Genomic DNA, 21,379 nt, shown 5'->3' on the forward strand with positions numbered 1-21,379 from the left:
AATAGAAGCGTCGAAAAAAAGCGGATAATTCTTGCCCCGCTCCGATTTCACGACCAAATTATGCGGATATTATCCGCATAATTGAGTTTATGAAAGGGGTATGAGACTCCCATGTCCTTGAAATATCTTGTCATAATGTGGTCTACCACTTGTAATCTTAGCACAAAAAAAAACAACAACTTGAAATCATGACAAATTAATATATTTATCGCTAAGTGCACATCTCAAAGTGTGAATTAAGTGTCTCTAGAGGGCCCTTGAAGCGTTTGACCACATGCAGTGAATGAGATTGTTTTTTTTTTTTTTTTTTTTTTTTTTACTAGATCTACACTTTTTGCATATTTGCAGTCAGCCCAGACATGTTTATCCTGGCAGAAGTACCACTGACCCAATATTGACCTGTCAGTTTCGGTTTCTTTTCAAAAAAAAAGAAACACTTCTCAATTAATTCACATCTAATAGCCATTACTTCAAATGACTGCGTACAATTAAACCTAATGGAAGGTGAAGCCAGAAATGGCATTCTTTAGTGTAATTATAGTGATCTTTTGTCTTTCATCCCTGCTATTTCAGGCTACTTTTATTCATCTCTATCCTTCAGCTAAAATGTCAAAATTATCTATCTTGATTATTAAAAGAAAAAGAAATCATTATAATTTTTGCCTTGTGTAGTGTATGCATCAATTTCATGTGATATTAGCTCAAGTTTAAGGGATGTTGTTGTTGTGGTTGAGATGGGGCTTCAGGTTTCCAACCCTTTTTATGATGACTTTTTGAGATAATGAGAAACCTCAGGTATGAGTTTCTTCAATTTGTCTCCCCCTACAAATGAAATTTGCTAAGTCAGAAAAAAAGGAACCAGTGGGACTCTAACCTGTCATCTAGATGGCAGTAGATGACAGGTTGGGGTCCCACTGGTTCCTTTTTTCTGACATGTTTGTTAATTTATAGATCAGCAGTTGCGATCTTAACAAATATCATTTGTAGAGGGAGACAAATTGAAAAAACTCACACCTGAACCTTCACCACTTTGAATAATATTTTGCTTTCATTTAATGAGAAACCTCTCATGAAATATGAAAGAGCATATAATTCTAAGAGGAATTCAAGGTTTATTTGTTGAAAATTGGTTTTAAATGGCTGAGATATCAAAAACAGTGCAAAGGCCCATCTTCAATTAGGATTGTTTTGTTTTACTTTGTCTTTGGACATATCAGCCATTTCAGAATTGATTTTCATCAAATAAACTTGAATTCCTCTAAGAGCTGTATGCTCTTTAACATTTGATAAAGTGATTTGTATGTATCATGCAAAAAGTTCAAAGCTGAATCCTCATCTCAACCAACACTATACCTTTCTTTATTAAGAGTGTTTTAATGCAATGTTGTGACTCACCATTGGGTCTCCACAATTAAGCTCCTGAATCCATGCTGGAGCTATTTTCCCAGCATTATAGAAAGGAAGAGAAAGTTCAGATGTCAACACGCATTATATGCATCCTGAAGTTATGTCTCAGAAAAGTATGACGTGCATGAAAAACGTTAGTAGCATCATCTGTGATTTGTGTGCAGTGGTTCTGTTTTGTTGATGCAATTACTATTGATTACTGCTCATGAGGAGACTGCTTTCTACAAGCTAGGCTTTTCAGCAGTTCCCTCCATTTCTGACAACTTTTTCTTGATATGATTCAGGAACAGTTTGCCTATGCATTTCCTTAAAGATACTGTTTACCTTTGGGAGCAGTGATTTTAAAAAATGTTCGAGTTATCCCATGTAATAGACAAGTGTTCGTCAGTTGTATCACAAAACATACTACCATATAAAAAGTTTGCAATAAAGCCTAAAATATAAGGAAATAACACTGTTTTTCTCACTAAACCATAACTGTAGATGGTTTAGTCTAGTAACAATTTTATTATATCTACTGTTCACATTTTGTATATTTACCAATACTTAACATTGATTGTACTAATTGGTTGTTTCCATCCGTAACTCACATTTTAGAACTATCTTGAAGCACTAAAGCTTGGTTTTTTTATTTCATCTGCAAATGGTAAATAATGCCTTTAAACTATGTTTTGTTGTAAAAAATGAACTGCATTGATTTCACTTATATATTTTATGCATATTGTACTTTATACTTTTGTTTGAAATGAAATAGAATGAAATGAATGAAAGATGAGAGAAAATCTGAGCCAAAGAAAAGAGGAATGCCAGTGAAGTGAGTGACATAGCGAGGATGGAAGATTAAAGGGATCATATAGTTTTGGTTGAGACTTAATTTCATGTTTCTAACATTTTTTGGTGAGACAATGAGAAACCTCTTATGAAATATGAAAGAGCATGTATTTCTATGAGGAATTCAATGTTTATTTGATGAAAATTGGTTTTGAAATGGCCGAGATATTCAAAATAGACTGATTCTAATAAAGTGTGGGACCCACACTTTGTTACGATCGCTTTGTTTTACTTTGTTTTTGGGTGTTTCAGTCATTCCAAACCCGATTTTCATCAACTAAACTTTGAATTCCTCTTAAAATGGTATGCTCAGTACTACATCATAAGTGTTTACTTGGTATCTCGCAAAAAGGTAAAAGCCCAATTCTCATCTCCACCAATACTGTACCATCCCTTTAAATGTCATGGGCTAATTTTTGTGAAATTCGGTCACGATGTCATTTTCCAGCTAGTACTTCAGCTGTCAGATCCTGTGGGAACGTGATGTAGTCAGATAAACAAAAATGAATGTAGGGAAAATGATTTAGGTGCAAGGAGGATCAAAGATCAATCCAGGTGAAGGTGAAAGTCTTGGAAATTGTTCCAAGGATTACATTTTCAATGGAATTTAATGATTTGGTAGTCTGCACATGGCAGTGTCTTCTACTGTAAGTTTGCCAGCTGCTTTCAGGGCTTCACACTAACTATGTTTTCTGGTTTCCCCAGGCTTCAAAAATTTTCAAATTTAAAGATAATACAAAGTTTTGGTACCTCAAAAATTTCCTTGTCTTAGTTTGTGTTTCAGGTTAAAGTACCTTTCATATAAGTAACACTGTGAGACGTACTCGCCCCAAAGTGCTCTCATGTCTTAGTAATCATGCAATTAACTGCGACCAGCAGTCCCATACGCATAGCGTAATCGGGCTTCGCATTGTAGCATTCAGGATCATGACAGATTTAGTATCGCGGGATAAATGTTAACTTAAAATCCCAAAAATTCCTCAATTTGAAGACTTACCAATTATAAAGGTGAAGTATTGAAAACAGGCTTCGGGCAACGTTTGGTTCTGCCTATAGTCCCTTTCTGTTCGAATTGATGACTGAATGTGACTCGGCCGAGAGGACCTCGGGAGAGCTACATACACCATGTACACTGAATACTACAGCCAGTGCATGCGAACACATCACATGCGCGCAAATTTCAAATCCCATATCAACGGATAAGATGTTTGTGTGCGCATGCGCTGGCCGTAGTAGTCAGTGTATGCATCGGTCCATGGTGTATGTAGCACTCCCAAGGTCCTCTCGACCGAGTCACATTCAGTCATCAATACGAAAAGAAAGGGACTATTGGCAGAACCAAACGTTGTTCGAAGCCTGTTTTCAATACTTCAACTTAATTGGTAAGTCTTCAAATCGAAGAAATTTTGGGATTTTAGATTGACATTTACCCGCGATACTAATTCTGTCATGATCCTGAATGTTACAATGCGAAGCCCCATTATGCTATGCGTATGGGGCTGCTGGTCGCAGTTAGCTATGCGTACAATGGGCTGCACACTGCTGGTCGCAGTCAGTGGTTTCGTACAATATTTATCGACGCTGTACGGCGACGGCTCTGGTACGAAACCATTATTGCATGATTACTAAGACGTGAGAGCACTTTGGGGCGAGTAATTCTCACAGACAACGTACTTTAACGTGAAACACAAACCAAGACAAGGAAATTCAGGGAAACTTTTGAGGTACCAAAACTTTTTATTATCTTTAACATTTTAGCCACTCAAAAAAGAAATAAAATGGCCCAAAAGAAAAGAAATGAAAAGAAAATCATAGAAATCCTTTTTGTCTCTTTGTTGTGTGTGTATAGGTCTCCATATTACAACTACATTATTGTCTATATTGTCTCATTTCATTTTGAATCATAGTCATAAACTCAGGCCTAATATACTGGTATCAGTGATTTTAATGAATCGGAGATGCCCAATTGGGCCACTAAAAGTTAACCATATAAGACGTTTGGTGACTCAACATAAATTCTTAGTGGTCCCTGGCCAACAGGGCCCCATTTCATAAAGAGTTGACACAATGGCAACTCTTACTGGAATGACAATTGCCATGGTAACGACTAGAATCCAGCTTCCTGATTGGCTGTTGCTATTGGAAGTTGCCATTCCAGCAAGAGTTGCTATCCTAACATCTTTGATGAAATGGGGACCAGATCAGCACTAGTGATGAACCCTGCCTGCAGACACTGCTGGAAATGTGATGCATTTTTTACCAGCTCCTAGCCCGAGCTAAATTGGCCGACACCAAGCAGTAAAAATTGCATTCAGTAACTATTATAGTTACTGAACGTGACTCAGCTATAATAACAGAGCCACGCTACGACTAAGCTTGGGCTTGGCCCGAGCTGGAGAGTTATTGAAAGGGTATGTATTACTCTGTGGTATAATCTCCTCCTCAAACAAATGTCATGCAGTACCTAGACTCTCCTCAGATCAACCTTTTTTTTCCACCTATCAAAATTTGTACTAATTATATAAAGCAGTGCCACCTGTTTAACTCAATCCACTTCTTTTTGTCCCCGCCGAACGAGTTCGAGCAGGGGACTATGAAACGGGCTCCGTACGTGTGTGTGTCCGTGCGTCCGTCCGTCCGTGCGTCCGTGTGTGATCAAAATGTTCAATTTGCTACTTCTCTGTCATTTATGAGCCAATTTTGATTCTGTTTGCTTTATATGATAGCACTACATGGGAGCTTTAAAACTTCTACACAGAATTTCAGTTGTGACCTTTGACCTTGACCTTTGACCTATATTGTACATTTTGCTTCAAAATGCTACTCCTTTGCCATTTCTAACCCGATTTCGATTCCGTTTGCTGTATGTGATGGCACTAGGTGAGGGCTTCAAAACTTGTACACAGAATTATGACCTTTGACTTCTTTGACCTTTGACCTTGATTTTTGACCTATATTGTACATTGGCTACAAAATGCTACTCCTTCGCCATTTCTAACCCAATTTCGATTCCTTTTGCTTTATGTGATGGCACTAGGTGAGGGCTTCAAAACTTCTACAAAGAATTTTGACCTTTGACTTCTTTGACCTTTGACCTTGATTTTTTACCTATATTGCACATTTTGTTACAAAATGCTACTTCCGGCGGGGACATATATTACGCAATGCGTAATTTCTACTTTTCCTTGTTTTATTTCTGTTTCTCCTTTGCATAACCAGGAGAAATATTTCCCTTGAACGGCACATACGAAGTGGGGACCAATGTGGAGGTGACATGCACCCTGGATGTGGGCAGCCTCCCTCCCGTAACTGCCCAGGACATTGAGTGGTACAAGGGAGAGAACCTCATCCCACCTCAAAGCTACCAGGTGGTCACTAATGTGGTAAGAGAGGACACCCTTAACATTCCCCCTGTAAATGTTAGCATTTATGCCAGCATCTTATCGGCTCAGAATTTTCTGTTCTATTGGTCTGTGAGTTTAATACTTGGTTTAGTCTGTAATCAAAACAACATTTGTGATCTGTAATCAGAACAAGAGATGGAATGCTGCATTTTTAAGGGTTGTTGGTCCAGATTGTCTCTCTTCTCCATTCATTGCAGACTGGAGAGAAACCAACATCATCTCTTTTTACATCATCACAAACAATCTTATCCATGTCATATGTTCAGTCATAAATATAGCCTGTAAAATTAAAAAATATATGTATGTATGTTTGAGCAGCGAAATAGTTCAGGAAGGAGAATGATAATGATAAAAGTAAATGTTTTCCCAAGTTTCCTAAGATTTTGATTTTCAAAATCAGTTTCTTGTTATTGCTGTGTGGACTAGTGTAGTCATGCACTAGAATGACTTTTTTTTTGAAGATCAAAAGAATTTTGTTTGTTTGATTTCCTGATTTCCAAGTGAATCAACACTTGAGTGACCTTGAGAGTTTATATTTTGTGACATCCACTTTTCGAATGAATTATTGGTTAAAAGCATCAACCTAGCAAAGACTGCACCACTGTTGTCATGTTGTGGAGTTTGGAAGAATTTCAGAGGTGATAATACATGTAGGTGTGATGTGTTCATGAGTGGGTGTGTCCATCAAATAACAAATGGAAACAATGTCTTTGCTGGGCAGTGGTACCCTTGAAGATTTACTTCACACATCTGATGATTCTCAAAGAGATTGGGGGAGGTCATGACATTGGGATATCCACACAGACACCAGCATGAAAGCAGTAAATTATGATAGGTACATATTTAAATAGTGAAAGGGGGAGGGAGTGGCAGATCATGTTCTCAGTGAAATAAATATGTTCATTTCTTGCTTTGTGTCTCTACTGCAGAAATCCAGGATTACCTTGCGCAATGTCTCCCTCGCTGATACGGCCACATACTTTTGTGCTATACAGGGAGATATGCAGTCAGATTTTCTTGGTACCTATATTCAGATTGGATGTAAGTATTATTCTAGTATGATGTATTCTTTCTTCTCTTTTTTTTTAACTAGCTGTTTTACTCAGATATTCCATCTCTCTGTTAGGAGATCTACTGCTCTGAAATCATTTTCTCAAACTCTTCTGGTCTCCCGCTGGAGTTTTAATTTCCCCCACACAAGCTGTGTGTCTTTTGCTTATGACGTAAGTCTTTTGCTCAAAATTTTGCTTTGTCCTGCTGAACTATAGTTTTGTCGTATTATATTAAAAATATGGCTAAGTTTTATAGCAGCAGAGTGCTATAGCTTCCAGAGCTCTTCATCAGGCCCTGGACCCTGGCTACAAGGGACTCCGTGCTTTGTGGTCATGATAGCCTGCTTATCATTATGTGTGCGATCAGAGTCTCCAGTTGCTGGAGGTCCAGGCGGGAGAATCTCCTGTTCAATAGGGTGTTGGTGTCTCTGAGTTCTCTTTGCTGCATTATTTTCTGTCATATGAGATACTGGATGAATTGATCTTTTTCGCTCAGATGCAAGTTGTCACAGACTTTGTACCAACACTATTCTGTGTTGAAATACTAGATCTGTTTTCCTAGCTGTTATCATAAGTGAGGCTGTTGTAGGGAAGATGTTCTAATTCATTGTTCTGGAACCTACACTTGATTTCCTGTTTCGTGGAATAGTGGAAATCACTTTCGTTTGCTTAATCAATTATTTAGGAAGTTGTGGGGTTTGACATGTAGTCTCACCTTGAAACCGTTTCTCAGTCTACAGTCCTTTATCTTAATTATCTTGTAGGGTTCAAGACAGACACCACTAAATAGGCCCATTAATTCATGTTTTGTAAAGCAAGAAATGTATACAGCGGGAATTTTTTTTTTTGCAAATTGCCCCAATCCAACAGTCCTTTTCAGGACCACCTCACTATTTTACAGTTTCCTTACAGGTTGTATCTATGTGCCTTTTTCCCCTCAGGACTGCATTTTTAAAAGGAATTTACCCCAGTATACATGTGGATTGAGTGATTGCAGCAATATCAGTAGAACACATCACTGAAAGTTTTAAGAAAATCAAACAATCCATTCAAAAGTTATGAATTTTTGAAGTATTGGTGACAAGACTACTGGATCAAAAGACTGCTAGAGATCATGACACTACATATTTTTTTTTTTTTTTTAAATTCAAGTTCCATATTCCACATTCCATATTCAGGCTTCATATTCCATTTGATTTCGGAGTAAAATATGTATAACACAACATTCAATTTTAGACATAATTTCACAAATGTATAAGGACAGGTAATAAAATGATGTGTAAATATGAGGAACTTACTAAAAAGCAATGCTTGTAGGATGTAGGTTCCAAAGAGACAATATAAGCGTTTAGTACAACATGCTAAATTACGAAAGATGACGAAACACAAGCGAAAATCGGTATGTCGAGATAATAATAAACTCTACAGAATGTACAAAATAGTTTATGATGGTCAAGGTAAAACTCAGGGATTCAATGCTCCATAAAATTGCACTATTGGTCAAAGAAATGTGGTCAAATGAAGTCATATGAAGACACCCGAGCGAGGCATCATTGAGAATAAGAACAGATATATCAAAATGGTCACAGCAAGTATCTATACATAAGATTTTAAAAAATTGGCTTTTAGATTTTGCTTAAAGGAACTTAGAGAACTTGATTGCAGCCGAACAGAATCTAACTCATTCCAGAAAGAAGGACCGGTAGAAGTAATTGTCTTAAGGGCTAGAACTGTACGAACGGGAGAAAAGTGATATGATCCACTTTGTCTTGTAGGGTAATTATGAATTTCACTGTTTTTAACAAACATTGAGGAAAATAAACTAGGAAGATCGCCAATGCTCAACTTATACATAAAAATTCCAACGTGATATAAATACAAATCAGAAACTTTTAGTAATTTACTGGAAACAAACAATTCATCTGTATGATCCAAAAAATGTGCACGATTTATAATCCGCAAGGCCTTTTTCTGAATAAAAAATAACGAATCGATTTTAGTCTTAGAGCAATTACCCCAGGCCAATATTCCGTAATTTAAGTAAGGTAATAATAGAGTTGAATAGAGGGAATGCAATATTGGCTTGGGGAAGAGGTACTTCAATTTGTGAATAACTCCAACGTTTTTACACAACAACTTACATAAATAATGAACATGAACCTTCCAAGAAAGATTACTATCAATATAAATACCTAAAAATTTTGTTGAATGAACTACAATAGAAAGAAAATATGAAGAAAAGTCAACAAATTTTCACTTTTCTGGCATAATGAAAGAGTACTAGACTTACCTCTCTTAGAGGGGAATGAGATTACCAATATTTCAATTTTCAATTTTTTCAATTTCAATTTTTATTTCCATTTCCATTGAATAAACAGGAAAAATCATATACAATACATTTACAGCACATATTTGTAACAATTTCAAAGAAAACGTACAAGTGGTCACGAGTGTCAGTAACAAGTCCAGGAAATGCGTACCCTTGCATGAAATAGATGATATTTTGTGGAGTTTTCTTTTGGCTTATAATTTGCAATTTTTGCAATGTTGATTACAATAGTGTTATTTGTGTATCTCATTTTTACTGTGTGATGCGTAACTATGTTTTGTATGCAGATGCACCGAAGAAAGCTCGGGATCTAACATGTGCCAGTAGCAACATGCTTGACTACCACTGTACCTGGGTACCAGTGGAGACTGGCATTGAAACCGACCACACCTTCTGGTACAGGAAGTACCAATCGGGGTATGTTGTGGGCTAATTGAGAAGTACATCCGTAACATATAATATGTAACATATGTATACACAATATTTGGAGATGAGCCTTTTTTGTTGGTAGGGTATCTGTGTTCCAAGGCCTCCCCTCCCCCCGCCCCCCCCCCACAAAAAAAAAAAAGATGTATATGTATGTATATGTATGTATATGTATATATATATATATATATATATCGTCGCTGGGGTGATAAGACCTTGTATCTGCAATTTTGGTGAAAATGAGTTTTTTTGATTAATGGTCAAATAATGGGTTAACTGATGTCCTGTCCGAATCCCAACTGTCTTACTCCAAAAATGAAGCCACCACGGCATGTCAAAGGAAAGGCTATCCCATTCGCCACAGTGCTTTGGTCGCCATGTTTTTTGGCTCTCCTGAACATTTGACATTTTGTAGATACGAGGTCTTATCGCCCCAGCGACGATATATATACATACAAGAGTTTGTTTAATCTATTTGTTTGTTTGTTTGTTTTTTGTTTGTTGCTTTGGGGGTTTTGTTTTGTTTGTTTGTTTGGTTTTTTTAGAGAGAGAGATGTGAGCTAATTTAGCAGGCTAGCAGTAACCCAGGCAACAAACGGGGTGGTGGTGGGGGGGGGGGGGGGGGGGGGCCTTCTTCGCAGGAGATACTGTAACCATGTTGAAAATGATGCTTTTGATGATGATTGAATTTATTACACAAATTTCTCATCTGGAATTGTTCATTGGTGACTGTTTCCAATCATTTTCAGCTAGGAATACCAGGTGACAATGTATGTTGGTGGACAGGGTTGAAATAAATTGACAAGCGATTTGCATTGAGATGACAGTCATGATACTCTCTTTCTCTTTCTCTCCATTGTGTGTTTTTTTTTTTCTTCTTGTACACGTACATGTACAGTGTATACTGTCACCTAATGTAATGTTACAGTATCTTCACTTTGTTACGTGTATTTTAATGAGAATTTGGAAATAAATAAAATGAAAATGAAATGAAATGATACATGGAAGGTCAGAGTTTATTGTACGTCAGTTAAAATTGTCAGTTTTAGCCATAATCTGTGTTGTGCGAGATGGTTCACTCAAATAAGGCTCACCAAATACGAAATCCAGTTGTGGTGTGGTTCACGGACCTTGCTGTGATTTATTGTACCGTCTGCTGTGGACCGCCATGTTCATATCCAAGCACTGTGCGCATGCGCGCAACACATACATGGTATGACATCCCCCTTTCTTTACAAAGAAAAGTAATGCAATATACGTGTCTTTTGCTAACACCAGTCTAGTCACTATTGATCTGTCTGCAACAATATCTCAGATCCACTTCCTATTTCAAACTAACAAGAAGTATGTTTTTTCCATTTAAATGAACATGTCTCATTCTAACAATCTGCACACTTTGCAGACACATGCATTCTCGATATGCCCGTTTGTAATGTCACTTTGCAAATAACCTCAATTACTTTGTTCAGTAAAGAACCTGTTTGTGTTTTTCTTTATCTCACATCTTCTTGAACACAGAGTATGTGTGTAACCTACATTAACTTTGGTCAACAGACATTAAACTGTTTAACACTGCAAAGTAACTCAATGTTTTTGCATGTTCATATTGAACAAATCTATTCTGTGAACACCTTGTCATCTGGCATGGTGACAATGTATATAACACATAACACTATGAGCTGCAAATTCACCTTTTTTTTTTTCTTCTTCTTTTTTTTTTTTGTTTATCGCAACTCCAACAAACAAAATGTCTTTGAAATAGACATTCAAAAGTCATCGTTAAATTTTGAAGGTATCAACTGCAACTCTTCTAACACTATACACTGTATATACAGGTACATTCTTCCTCAACATTCAACCTGGTTACATGCATATACCAATAATTGAAAGTTGGCTACTTTTCTATTGAACCTTTCATTGTGTGATTAATTTGTCTGACGGTATATGGAAGGAAGACCACTGTTAAATCTTAGTATTGCTCAATCAGTCGTTTTGGTATGTTTAACACTCTGCCAGATCTTGTGTGGTATGTCTGTGTCTACCACTATCACGTTGCATAGTTTTGGGCTTCGTCTGTCTGTCATTTTCATCATGTCTGTGGTTCTGTTGTGGTAGTGAAGTTCTGATACTTCCATCTTTTGGCATCTCATCTTCGAAGCGGACTTGTTTTGGTAGTGGGGTCAGGCTACGTAAATGTCTCCTATTTCTGCGGAAGACACTCCCATTAGGTGTCTGGATCTTGTATGACCTTGGTTCTGGGCACTTCTCTATCACCGTTGCTGGTGTCCATGTCCCAGTCTTGTAGTCAAGTGTAGTCACTTTCTGGCCTTTCATTAAAGGTGGTAGTGCGTGTACACCTTTTCCGTCATACTCTTCCTTCTGTTTCTCTCGGCGCTTCTGAAGCTTGTCTGTGATTTCCTCATCACGTGATGTGCTGCTTGCCATCATAGGCAAGTCACTCCTGACTTTTCTGCTCTGCAGAAGTTCGGCAGGCGAAGGCAAGTTGCTTGCTAGTGGAGTTGTGCATAAGCATAGCATTGCACTGTATGGATCTTGTCCTGTCTGCTTCACCTTAATCAGTGTCAGTTTCACTGTTTGAATGGTTCTTTCAACCAAACCGTTGCTTTGGGGGTAGTGCGGACTGGACGTCACGTGTTGAAATCCCCAGGCTTCTGTGAGTGATCTGAATTCCTGGCTAGCGAACTGTGGCCCATTGTCACTCATGACTGTCATTGGAATGCCATGTTCGCTGAAGATTCCTGTCATAGCCTTGATTACTTTAGCGCTGGAACATGTACCACCCATCTTCTGAATTGAAGGGGAACTTCGACCAGTAGTCGACGACGATCCATTCCAGCTGAAGAGATCAGTACCAACATATTCCCAAGGGCGGTGTGGTAGTTCATGTTGGAGAAGTGGTTCTTTAGGTTGTGCATGGTGAAATTCATTGCACGTAGGACATGAGCTGATCATTCATTCAATGTCTTTTGAAATTCCTTTCCAGTACACGCAGTTGTTTGCCCTGAGCTGGGTCTTTGTTACACCCTGGTGTCCTTCATGTAGCTTGTGAAGTATCTCTGCTGTACTGGTTTTGGTATGACAACCCTTTCGCCTTTCAAGATGATCCCATCTTTCACAGTCAGCGAATCTCTGCTTGACCAGTACTGCCGTACTTCCTTTGGCACCTTCTTTGCCGTCTCTGGCCAACCTTTATGAATCACTTCCTTGAGTGTTCTCAGTTCTGGACAGTTCTCCGTTTCCTCCTGGAGCTGTCTCAACCTGTCTGGTGCGACAGAGATCACATGGATGGTCTCATCAAACTTGATGGTTGGCTGTTCCTCTGGATTGAGTCGCGACAAGCCATCTGCGAGAGTCACTTCTGATCCTGGTCTGTATACCAGATTGAAGTCATATGGTTGGAGGCGAAGAAGCATTCTCTGCAATCTTGGAGGCGTACTGGCCAGATTTTTGCGGTGGATGTTTTCCAGCGGTTTGTGGTCCGATTCCACTGTGAACTTCGAGCCATAGACGTATGTGTGAAATCTTGTACATCCCAAAACGACCGCAAGCATTTCTCGCTCGATGTTGGCATACCTCCTTTCTGTGTCTGTGAGTGCCTTGCTGGCAAAGGCTACAGGCTTCCCTTCCTGTAGGAGTACTGCTTTCATTCCACGAGTGGAAGCGTCAACCTGGATTGTTGAGTGTTTCATGGGATCGAAGTAGGTGAGAGTGCAGAGTGACGACACAACTCTTTTTTCTTTGTTGTTGCTCTGAAGTACTTTGATTTTTGTAGTACTCTGAGGTACCTGTTCTTCAGAAATTACTTGTGATGCTTCAGAACTGACATTGGATGTCTCAGAACTAACTTGGGATGTTTCAGCAGGTGAGCTCTTTTCTGTGTTGGTACTAGTACACTGTGGTTCACTGATCTTTGCAGTGGTACATTGAGGTACATGGGATGCTTCAGAACTGACTTGGGATATTTCCGCAAGTAAGCTTCCAAATCTCTGTCTTTTCATTGGGATAACATCAGACTGATCAGAATCGTCATCAGAGAATTCAGACTCTTCAACGTTATAGTCTGGATCTGATTCATGGTCATCATGAGTACTTTCATTATCAGATGTATGGTCAGACTCTAATGTGTGGTGAGATGCATGGTCAGACTCTAATGGTCAGATGCATGGTCAGGCTCTAATGTATGGTCAGATGCATGGTCAGGCTCTACTGTATGGTCAGATGCATGGTCAGGCTCTAATGTATGGTCAGATGCATGGTGAGACTCTAATGTATGGTCACACTCTAATGTATGGTCAGATGCATGGTCAGGTTCTAATGTACGGTCAGATGAATGGTGAGACTCTAATGTACAGTTAGATGCATGGTGAGACTAATGTATGGTCAGATGCATGGTCGGGCTGTAATGTATGGTCAGATGCATGGTCAGGCTGTACTGTATGGTCAGATGCATGGTCAGGCCCTAATGTATGGTCAGATGAATGGTCAGGCTGTAATGTATGGTCAGATGCATGGTCAGGCTCTAATGTATGGTCAGATGCATGGTCAGGCTCTAATGTATGGTCATGCTCTAATGTATGGTCAGATGCATGGTCAGGCTCTAATGTATGGTCAGATGCATGGTCAGGCTCTAATGTATGGTCAGATGCATGGTGAGACTCTAATGTATGGTCACACTCTAATGTATGGTCAGATGCATGGTCAGGTTCTAATGTACAGTCAGATGAATGGTGAGACTCTAATGTACGGTCAGATGCATGGTGAGACTCTAATGTATGGTCAGATGCATGGTCAGGCTGTAATGTATGGTCAGATGCATGGTGAGACTCTACTGTATGGTCAGATGAATGGTCAGGCCCTAATGTATGGTCAGATGAATGGTCAGGCTGTAATGTATGGTCAGATGCATGGTCAGGCTCTATTGTACGGTCAGATGCATTGTCAGAATATTTACACGTGGAATCTCCTGGTGCAGACTGAGAATTGTCTGGACATTCTGAGTCATTGCAGCTGTCTGGCTCTTTCCGGTTTTTTTTTTTTTGTCCTCAAATGAAGCCCAGGTGCATTGTAATCATATCGAAGCTCCTCTCCAGCTGAAATGTCTCGCAGTGCAAATAACGCAAGATGCACTGATTCGTTATGGACAATCCTTTTAATTTTACAATTACAGGCCCTCCTTGATGGCGGCGCGTCATTGACATATCTTGCCAGTGTTTAATTGTTCTGCTGTGTAGTGTGTTGCATCTATGCTGAAAACAAAAGAAAAGAAGGAAGCATGAAGAAAAATGTAATTAAGATATTTAGAGTGCGTTCTTTAGTGCTTTGGGAAAAGCGAAACAGTGAAAGTTTAAGCAAATATGATAATCTGTTCAAGAGTTAATATGTTGAAAGTTTTAGTAAATATGTAAGTCCTTAAAACTTATAACCTTTGAGTGTTTTGTGTCTTAAAATGAAGGGGGGGGGGTGAATCCATCAGCAACCACTAGACATTTTTTGCTGTCACTCCACCACACATATTTTTTGACCATGACTTTTGCTGACTTTTTATCAATGGGCAAGATGTGGGGGGGGGGGGTTAAGTTAATCCCCCTGCCATAATTATATAGAATAGCCAAAAAAGTGTGATTAGGTTAGGGTTGACTGTTCTGCATAAATTCCTAAAAGCAAAAATAGAATTTGAAATTCATCATATATATGATTTATGTTCACTACTTACATATTTAGATTTTGCAGTAACATCACTAATTTGTCCAAAATAAGTAAATTGTAGACTTTAATGGTGAGTACATGACTGCCTGGACTCTAGTGTGGGCCTTAAACTTGTTTGGTAGGATACATGTACCACCAGATTACCATATCTCTGTGATATATGTCACTACATTTATTTTTTTGTGTATTGATTTCAACTTTTCCTCAAGCTGCTCTTTTTTCCTTTCTAATTCTTCAAATGCTGTCAAATTTTCTTTGTCTTTTCTTTTTTCTTTTTTTTTTGGGGGGGGGGGGGGGGCAATGTACATGTAACATGCTTTGATGAACTTTGAACATGTATGTATCAATGCTCAATATCTTTGTCTGGGACTTCCATCTTAACTAGAAAGGTATATTGTTGTGCAATGCAATTGTATCCCCCGGCACTAGCAGGAGGTTTTGCTTCATCTTTATGTTTGAGTGAGGGACAAAGATCCCCTCCCCTTCCTCAAACGAAGCCTTCGTCAAAGGGCTCTACTACACTGAGGTGCTACGGGTGCTACGGTCTCAAAGAGACGCGATTCAACCATCGTTGGGAGTCTTTGGACTGATGCTGAACGTGCAGGCTCTTCTATTTGCCATTTCAATGCAATGCAGAGTGCTACACAAGTGATGCGATTCAACCGTGAGTCTTCGGACCGACTGTCGACTGTGAGCTGAGCTGGACGCAACATAAGTCGAGCGTAGCATCAAGAGCACCGCATGCTGAGTCTGATGTTTGAGAATTGAGATGACAAACACTAGACATTACCTTTCATACGACAACTGGAGTTGAATGATGTGTCATAACATGAACACTGGCAGTGCATGACCAGTCACAAGAAACTGACTTTTCCAATTACCACTAGGGTTCTATTCGAACTCATCATAATTCTAATGAAACTGCAAAGCGTCCATACATGCTTCAGAATTATGGATTTATCAGCATTAATGCATAATCACGACATCGGTTTGGTAGAATCGATCGTGTGGATTTGCCTTACGACAGTCTGTAACACGGTCGACGCATCGTGCATTCACTGTAACGCGTAGTGTAGACGGTACGCTAGTGTCGGCTGGATACATGTAGTAATGCATGCACAATGCATGGCTCTTGCGAGCGTCTGAAGCTGCACCATCCCAGGGGCCAGTGACCACCGATCACGATGCGAAAAAAATCCACGAGATCATCACAGTTCTGTCTTTGCCATCGAAATGACAATCACCACCGCTGCCACCATGTTGTGCGAGATGGTTCACTCAAATAAAGCTCCCCAAATACGAGATTCAGTTATGGTGTAGTTTCACAGACCTTGCTGTGATTTATTGTACCGTCTGCTGTGGACTGCCATGTTCATATCCAAGCACCGTGCGCATGCGCGCAACACATACATGGTATGACAATCTGTATCTAGGAATGGTAACTGTAATATCATGGATAAAGAACACAAGGTAATGAACTCCTAATTAATCTTTAGCAGGCGCTTTTGCAATCTTGCATTTTGCTTTTCGCCATTTTCCATTGTTTTGACATGCCTTGATTGCAGATATAATACATAACCTTTGACCTTTGATTGGTTGCAGGGTTTTCACATGGGAGGAATGTCCCAACAAGGACCCGGAACCAAACAAGTGCACACTTACCAGAAATGATCACTCAGGGAGTACGCAGTATGTGTACATCAAGTCTGTCAACCTTCTGGGAGAGGTCCAGACTGATACATTGTACTTCAATCCAGACACGGAAAGTACGTGCATGGTGTGCATTCCTTTAATCCAGACATTCATCTCTACCAACTCCAGCTCATTTCTGCCACTTTGCATGTGAAGCAGTTTGATTATTGTTGTGAATCTTCTTTTTTGTTGTTGCAGGCACTATGTAAAGTCTACAGGTTATTCTCCCGTATGAAATGATTATTAATTGAGAGTCCAAACTCTGCACAAACTGCTCATAATCTTTTTGAAATGATGCTCGCTTCTTTTGGACCAGCATTGGTTTTGATTGTATTAAGGAGATCCCTGTGCATGCAAAGTCCATTGCTCTTTGATCCCAGCATCACATGATGCTAATCAGTTCTCTTCGATTTAGTGCTCACTTTCAAGCCTGAACTGCCTGAATATATTTCCATCAAAGAACTTGTGTCATCTCTCTCAATCTGAAATGGAAAAAGAAAATCAACGCCTCCTTTCCAGTTGCTGCTGTTGTAAGATTTTGTACTTTGATAGAGAATTGTCTAGAGTTTTTTTCTCAACTAATCTTTTTGACTGACTAATGACAATGTAGAAAATATGTGACCCTGCATCACAAAACCAACAAAAAGTCGCCAGACATGGATTTTTAGTTAAGTGCAGATTCTGAAAGAGCAGACTGTTAAAGGGACTGTACAGTACTGGTTGAGGTGGGGATTCATGCTTTGAACATTCTTAAGTGAGATAATGAGAAACCTCTTATTATACCCCCGCCACACATAGATTATTACTTTTGTTGTCATTGTTATTATTATTATTAACATTATTATTATTATTATCATCATTATTATCGCAGCGGTTCCCAACGAGCCAACTGATCTGAGACTGAGTGCGGAGGGACCCACCTCTCTTCGTGCCGAGTGGGAGCTTCCCTCCGATTGGAATATATACTACACATACAATATTCAGTACCGCGTGAGATACAAGGCTGCCTCACAGGACGGTGGCTGGAGCAATGCATGTTTTGTAAGTTTGCACCACTTTTCATTTGACTCTGTGTCTATTGTTTTATATTCATGATGTACTTAAATGTAATACTATTTTCAGATGGAACAAAGACCCAGCTTTAGTGCCTCAAAACAGTTCTATAATGTGAGTTAGGGATGGAAACAACCAATATAAAAATGTTAATCACTGTACTCAATGTGAAGTATTGTTGAATATACGAAATGTGAGCAAGTGAGCTATAGCTATAATAAAATTGTTTCTAGAATACATTCTACAGTTATGGTTTATTGAGTAAAATAGTGATATCTCCTTATATTCTAGTCTTTATTCTAAAATTTTTATATGGTAGGATGCTTAGTGATACAACTGACCTACACATATGATTAGAATGTGATAACTCAAGCATTTTTTAGGTTACTGCTCCCAATGGTAAACAGTACCTTTAATCTGATCATCTTCCAAAATCTATCTTTCTCCACATTACTCGACCCCCCCCCCCCCCCCCCCCGAGAATTTATCTTAAGCATTGGGAGTTCACAATGATTTTGCACAATTCTCTACCTTATTTCTTGTGAATGCTGGAAGCAGCGTTGTGTTTTTTTTCATAGGGTCTTTGTATTGTAAGAGTGAGAGAATTGCCAAATTGTTCTTGGATTTCCAGCAGCCAAAGTATGCTTGAATTAAGTGTTGAAAATAGTACCATGATAGGAATGCTCATGAAGATAATGATTTCTAATAGGTCTTAATATGATATTGATTATGGTAAAATTAATCATCTGTTTTAGCCACGTAGTTGTAGAAGATGTACAGATTTTGATAAATTCAAATTTCTGTTAAAAACTCATCTCTTTGTTAATTGTTAATTATATGTGAATAGAGAAATATTTGAAAGATTTTGTTTCCATATGTGCATGCACAGCAACTATCTTATGGTATTATGCATTCTAAGAACTGATTATTATTAGTAGTAATAGTTAGTAGCACTATTATTGCTGTGGTTATATCAGCAGTAAATATAGATTATGACAATATGTACAAAAGTGATAATGATGAATATATGATAAAGATGTTAAAATGTAAAGATTTCCATTCATGTGGCATTTTACTTTGCATTCTCTCACTGAGAAAATAGTTTGCATTTTCTGCTCTAGGATTTCAGCATAAGCCCCTAGAATCTCACCTCTTACACTTTGTTTCTTATTTATATGTTCATTTATATGCAGCCAGTATCCAATCCATCATGCAGTATAAGTGGTCTCAACCCCCACACCATGTATGACGTTCAGGTGTCAGCAAAGTTGCTTTTCAACACTGTTTGGGGAGACTGGTGTGATTCTGAACAAGCTAGAACGGCAGAGAGTGGTAAGTCAAAACCTCCATGGTTTATATTTGGGATTGGATGTAGGTTGGATATCTTGTCAGATGGTAATTCCTTTTTGACTTCCCCCAAGATATTGTCATGATACTTTTTTATGGCTCCACCACGAAGTGTCATTGGAGGCATTATTTTTTGAGTTGTTCGTTCATCTTTCCATTCATCTGTCCTTTTGCCCATCCTTCTGTTCATGTGTAATCATAAAGTTTGTGGACAGCATAATAAAAACTGTTTGAGGTATCCTAATGAAACTTGTTATATGTAGTGTATGTATGAGTAAATGAAGATGTGCCTATCAACTTTTGGATGCACATGCTCAAGGGCAGAGGTCAAAGGTGAAGGTCAAAATCTTAATATTTCTCAATTTCCCCTATATCTATGCAATGCGTGAAGGGTTTTTCTCGAAACATATTCTATAGGGAGAGTTTGGGGCCATGGAGTCAAGGGTCAGGTAAAAATGCTTAAAAAATTGCTTTTTCTCCATGCCTCAGAAATGGCTCATGGTATCTTCATGAAACTTTGTACATGTGCATTTGCTGCCCAACAATAATTCTCTTGAGAATTTGGGGGTCATAGTGTCAGTGGTCAAGGGTGATCGCTCAGATTAAAGTGCTAACATTCAATTATCAACTGCTGAAATTACACTTTTTCTTCATACCTTGGAGGTTACTCTATGCATAAACCTAACCCGTTCAATGCCAAATTCTGAAATCCCCATAATTTAATACACAGGCCGCCAGGTTCCCCTAAGGAATGGGTTAATCGAACTAGGTATGTACGTGCATTACTGCACAATGATTCTTTGAGGACAAATTTTAACCATGGGGTCAGAGGCCAAGTGAAAAACATACTCTAGACATATTGGGAGAACCATATGTGACATGTCGGAGGCATAGCAGTTGCCATAGTGATATTGCTAGTTAAATACATTATCTGTTTGTCACTGTGTTAGATTGTGATTTTAATAAGAATAAATTCCCTGTGGGTTGAGTTGATGATTACCCAGCACTTTCTGTAGCCTTGTTTTTGGCATCATCCCAGAGTGTGACCTTTTTTTTTTCTTTCTTTTTTCAGCAGCAGTGGCATGCAGTATGTCCTACATATTGTAGTCAGGTGTTACTGTGGATGAAGATCACAATTCGTCTATGGAAAATCATCTTTACTTCACCCAATATGTCGTAATCTGAGAATATGTTCTGATCAAGATACATATATCATACTGATGTTGCTTGAAGCGAAAATTGATGGATTTCATTCTCACTGGAAGCATCTTTACACATTGGGAGATGATTGCTTTTCCAGTGTATGGATTCCAAAGATCATTGATGCAAAAATTAGTTATGTTGTCAGTGTGGTAGACAGTTGCTATTCTAGTATACGAAGGAAAATTTTTATACTGTCAAAAGAAAGTGGATTATCAGTTGAGATTCACAAGCACCTATTTCCTACATTTCTTCCCTACCTTTCTAGAGCCAAGCGGTAAAGTCCAAAACCTGGGAGTGGATCAACAATTCAACAGCTCTGAGGACAGCCTCTACCTGCGAAATGTTCTTATTTCATGGGAGGTAAGGTGTTAATCAGCAGGGTGAGGTTTTCAGGGGGTAGGGAGGGTTGAGGTAACGTTTTAATTTTGGGCTTAGTCAAAGCCAATTTATTGTTTTAGAAAGCAACAAGAAATAAATATACAACATTTCCCTTGCAATTGAAATGTTTGTTAGCGATAGTAGGGCCTATAGCTTGCCTTCCTTTCAAACAGTAGGAGACAATTCATAATACAAATCATAGATATGATAATGATCATATGACTATTTGGGAAGGTGAAACGAAGTCAAAGTTGCCTGGCCATTGTGCAGTATATCATTCTGAGATAGCACTGTACCAAAATTTTACTCCTGCACAGCCCTGTTTTATGAAGAGTTATAATTGATTATATAGTTGATTTCTACCATAAGTCTATGACAGCCTGTGTGTTAAGGAAATTTATAATCGACTTTGTCTTTTTATAAAATGGGGCCCTGCCTTTTCCAAGTCACTAATGTTGTTCTTGACAAGTATTAGACTTCCTCAATGATTTCTCAATTTAGCAAAACTATGTAAGCCCATAGTGGTAGGA

The 21,379-nt window shown here is 38.7% G+C and overlaps 1 protein-coding gene across 1 annotated transcript in view; it reads left to right on the top strand.

Moving 5' to 3' along the window:
• The window catches only part of LOC140237052 (uncharacterized), a 44,429-nt gene that overhangs the window by 6,193 nt on the left and 16,857 nt on the right, over positions 1-21,379 (top strand). Inside the window, exons 2-8 of the mRNA XM_072316992.1 lie at positions 5,458-5,621; positions 6,572-6,683; positions 9,311-9,440; positions 16,779-16,942; positions 17,740-17,948; positions 19,115-19,253; positions 20,737-20,831. Of these exons, the coding sequence (XP_072173093.1) occupies positions 5,458-5,621; positions 6,572-6,683; positions 9,311-9,440; positions 16,779-16,942; positions 17,740-17,948; positions 19,115-19,253; positions 20,737-20,831 (1,013 nt within the window). The remainder of the gene's footprint in view (positions 1-5,457; positions 5,622-6,571; positions 6,684-9,310; positions 9,441-16,778; positions 16,943-17,739; positions 17,949-19,114; positions 19,254-20,736; positions 20,832-21,379) is intronic.

This window comes from Diadema setosum, chromosome 13 (genome assembly GCF_964275005.1).
Source record: "Diadema setosum chromosome 13, eeDiaSeto1, whole genome shotgun sequence".
In the NCBI taxonomy this organism is placed as follows: Eukaryota; Metazoa; Echinodermata; class Echinoidea; order Diadematoida; family Diadematidae; genus Diadema; species Diadema setosum.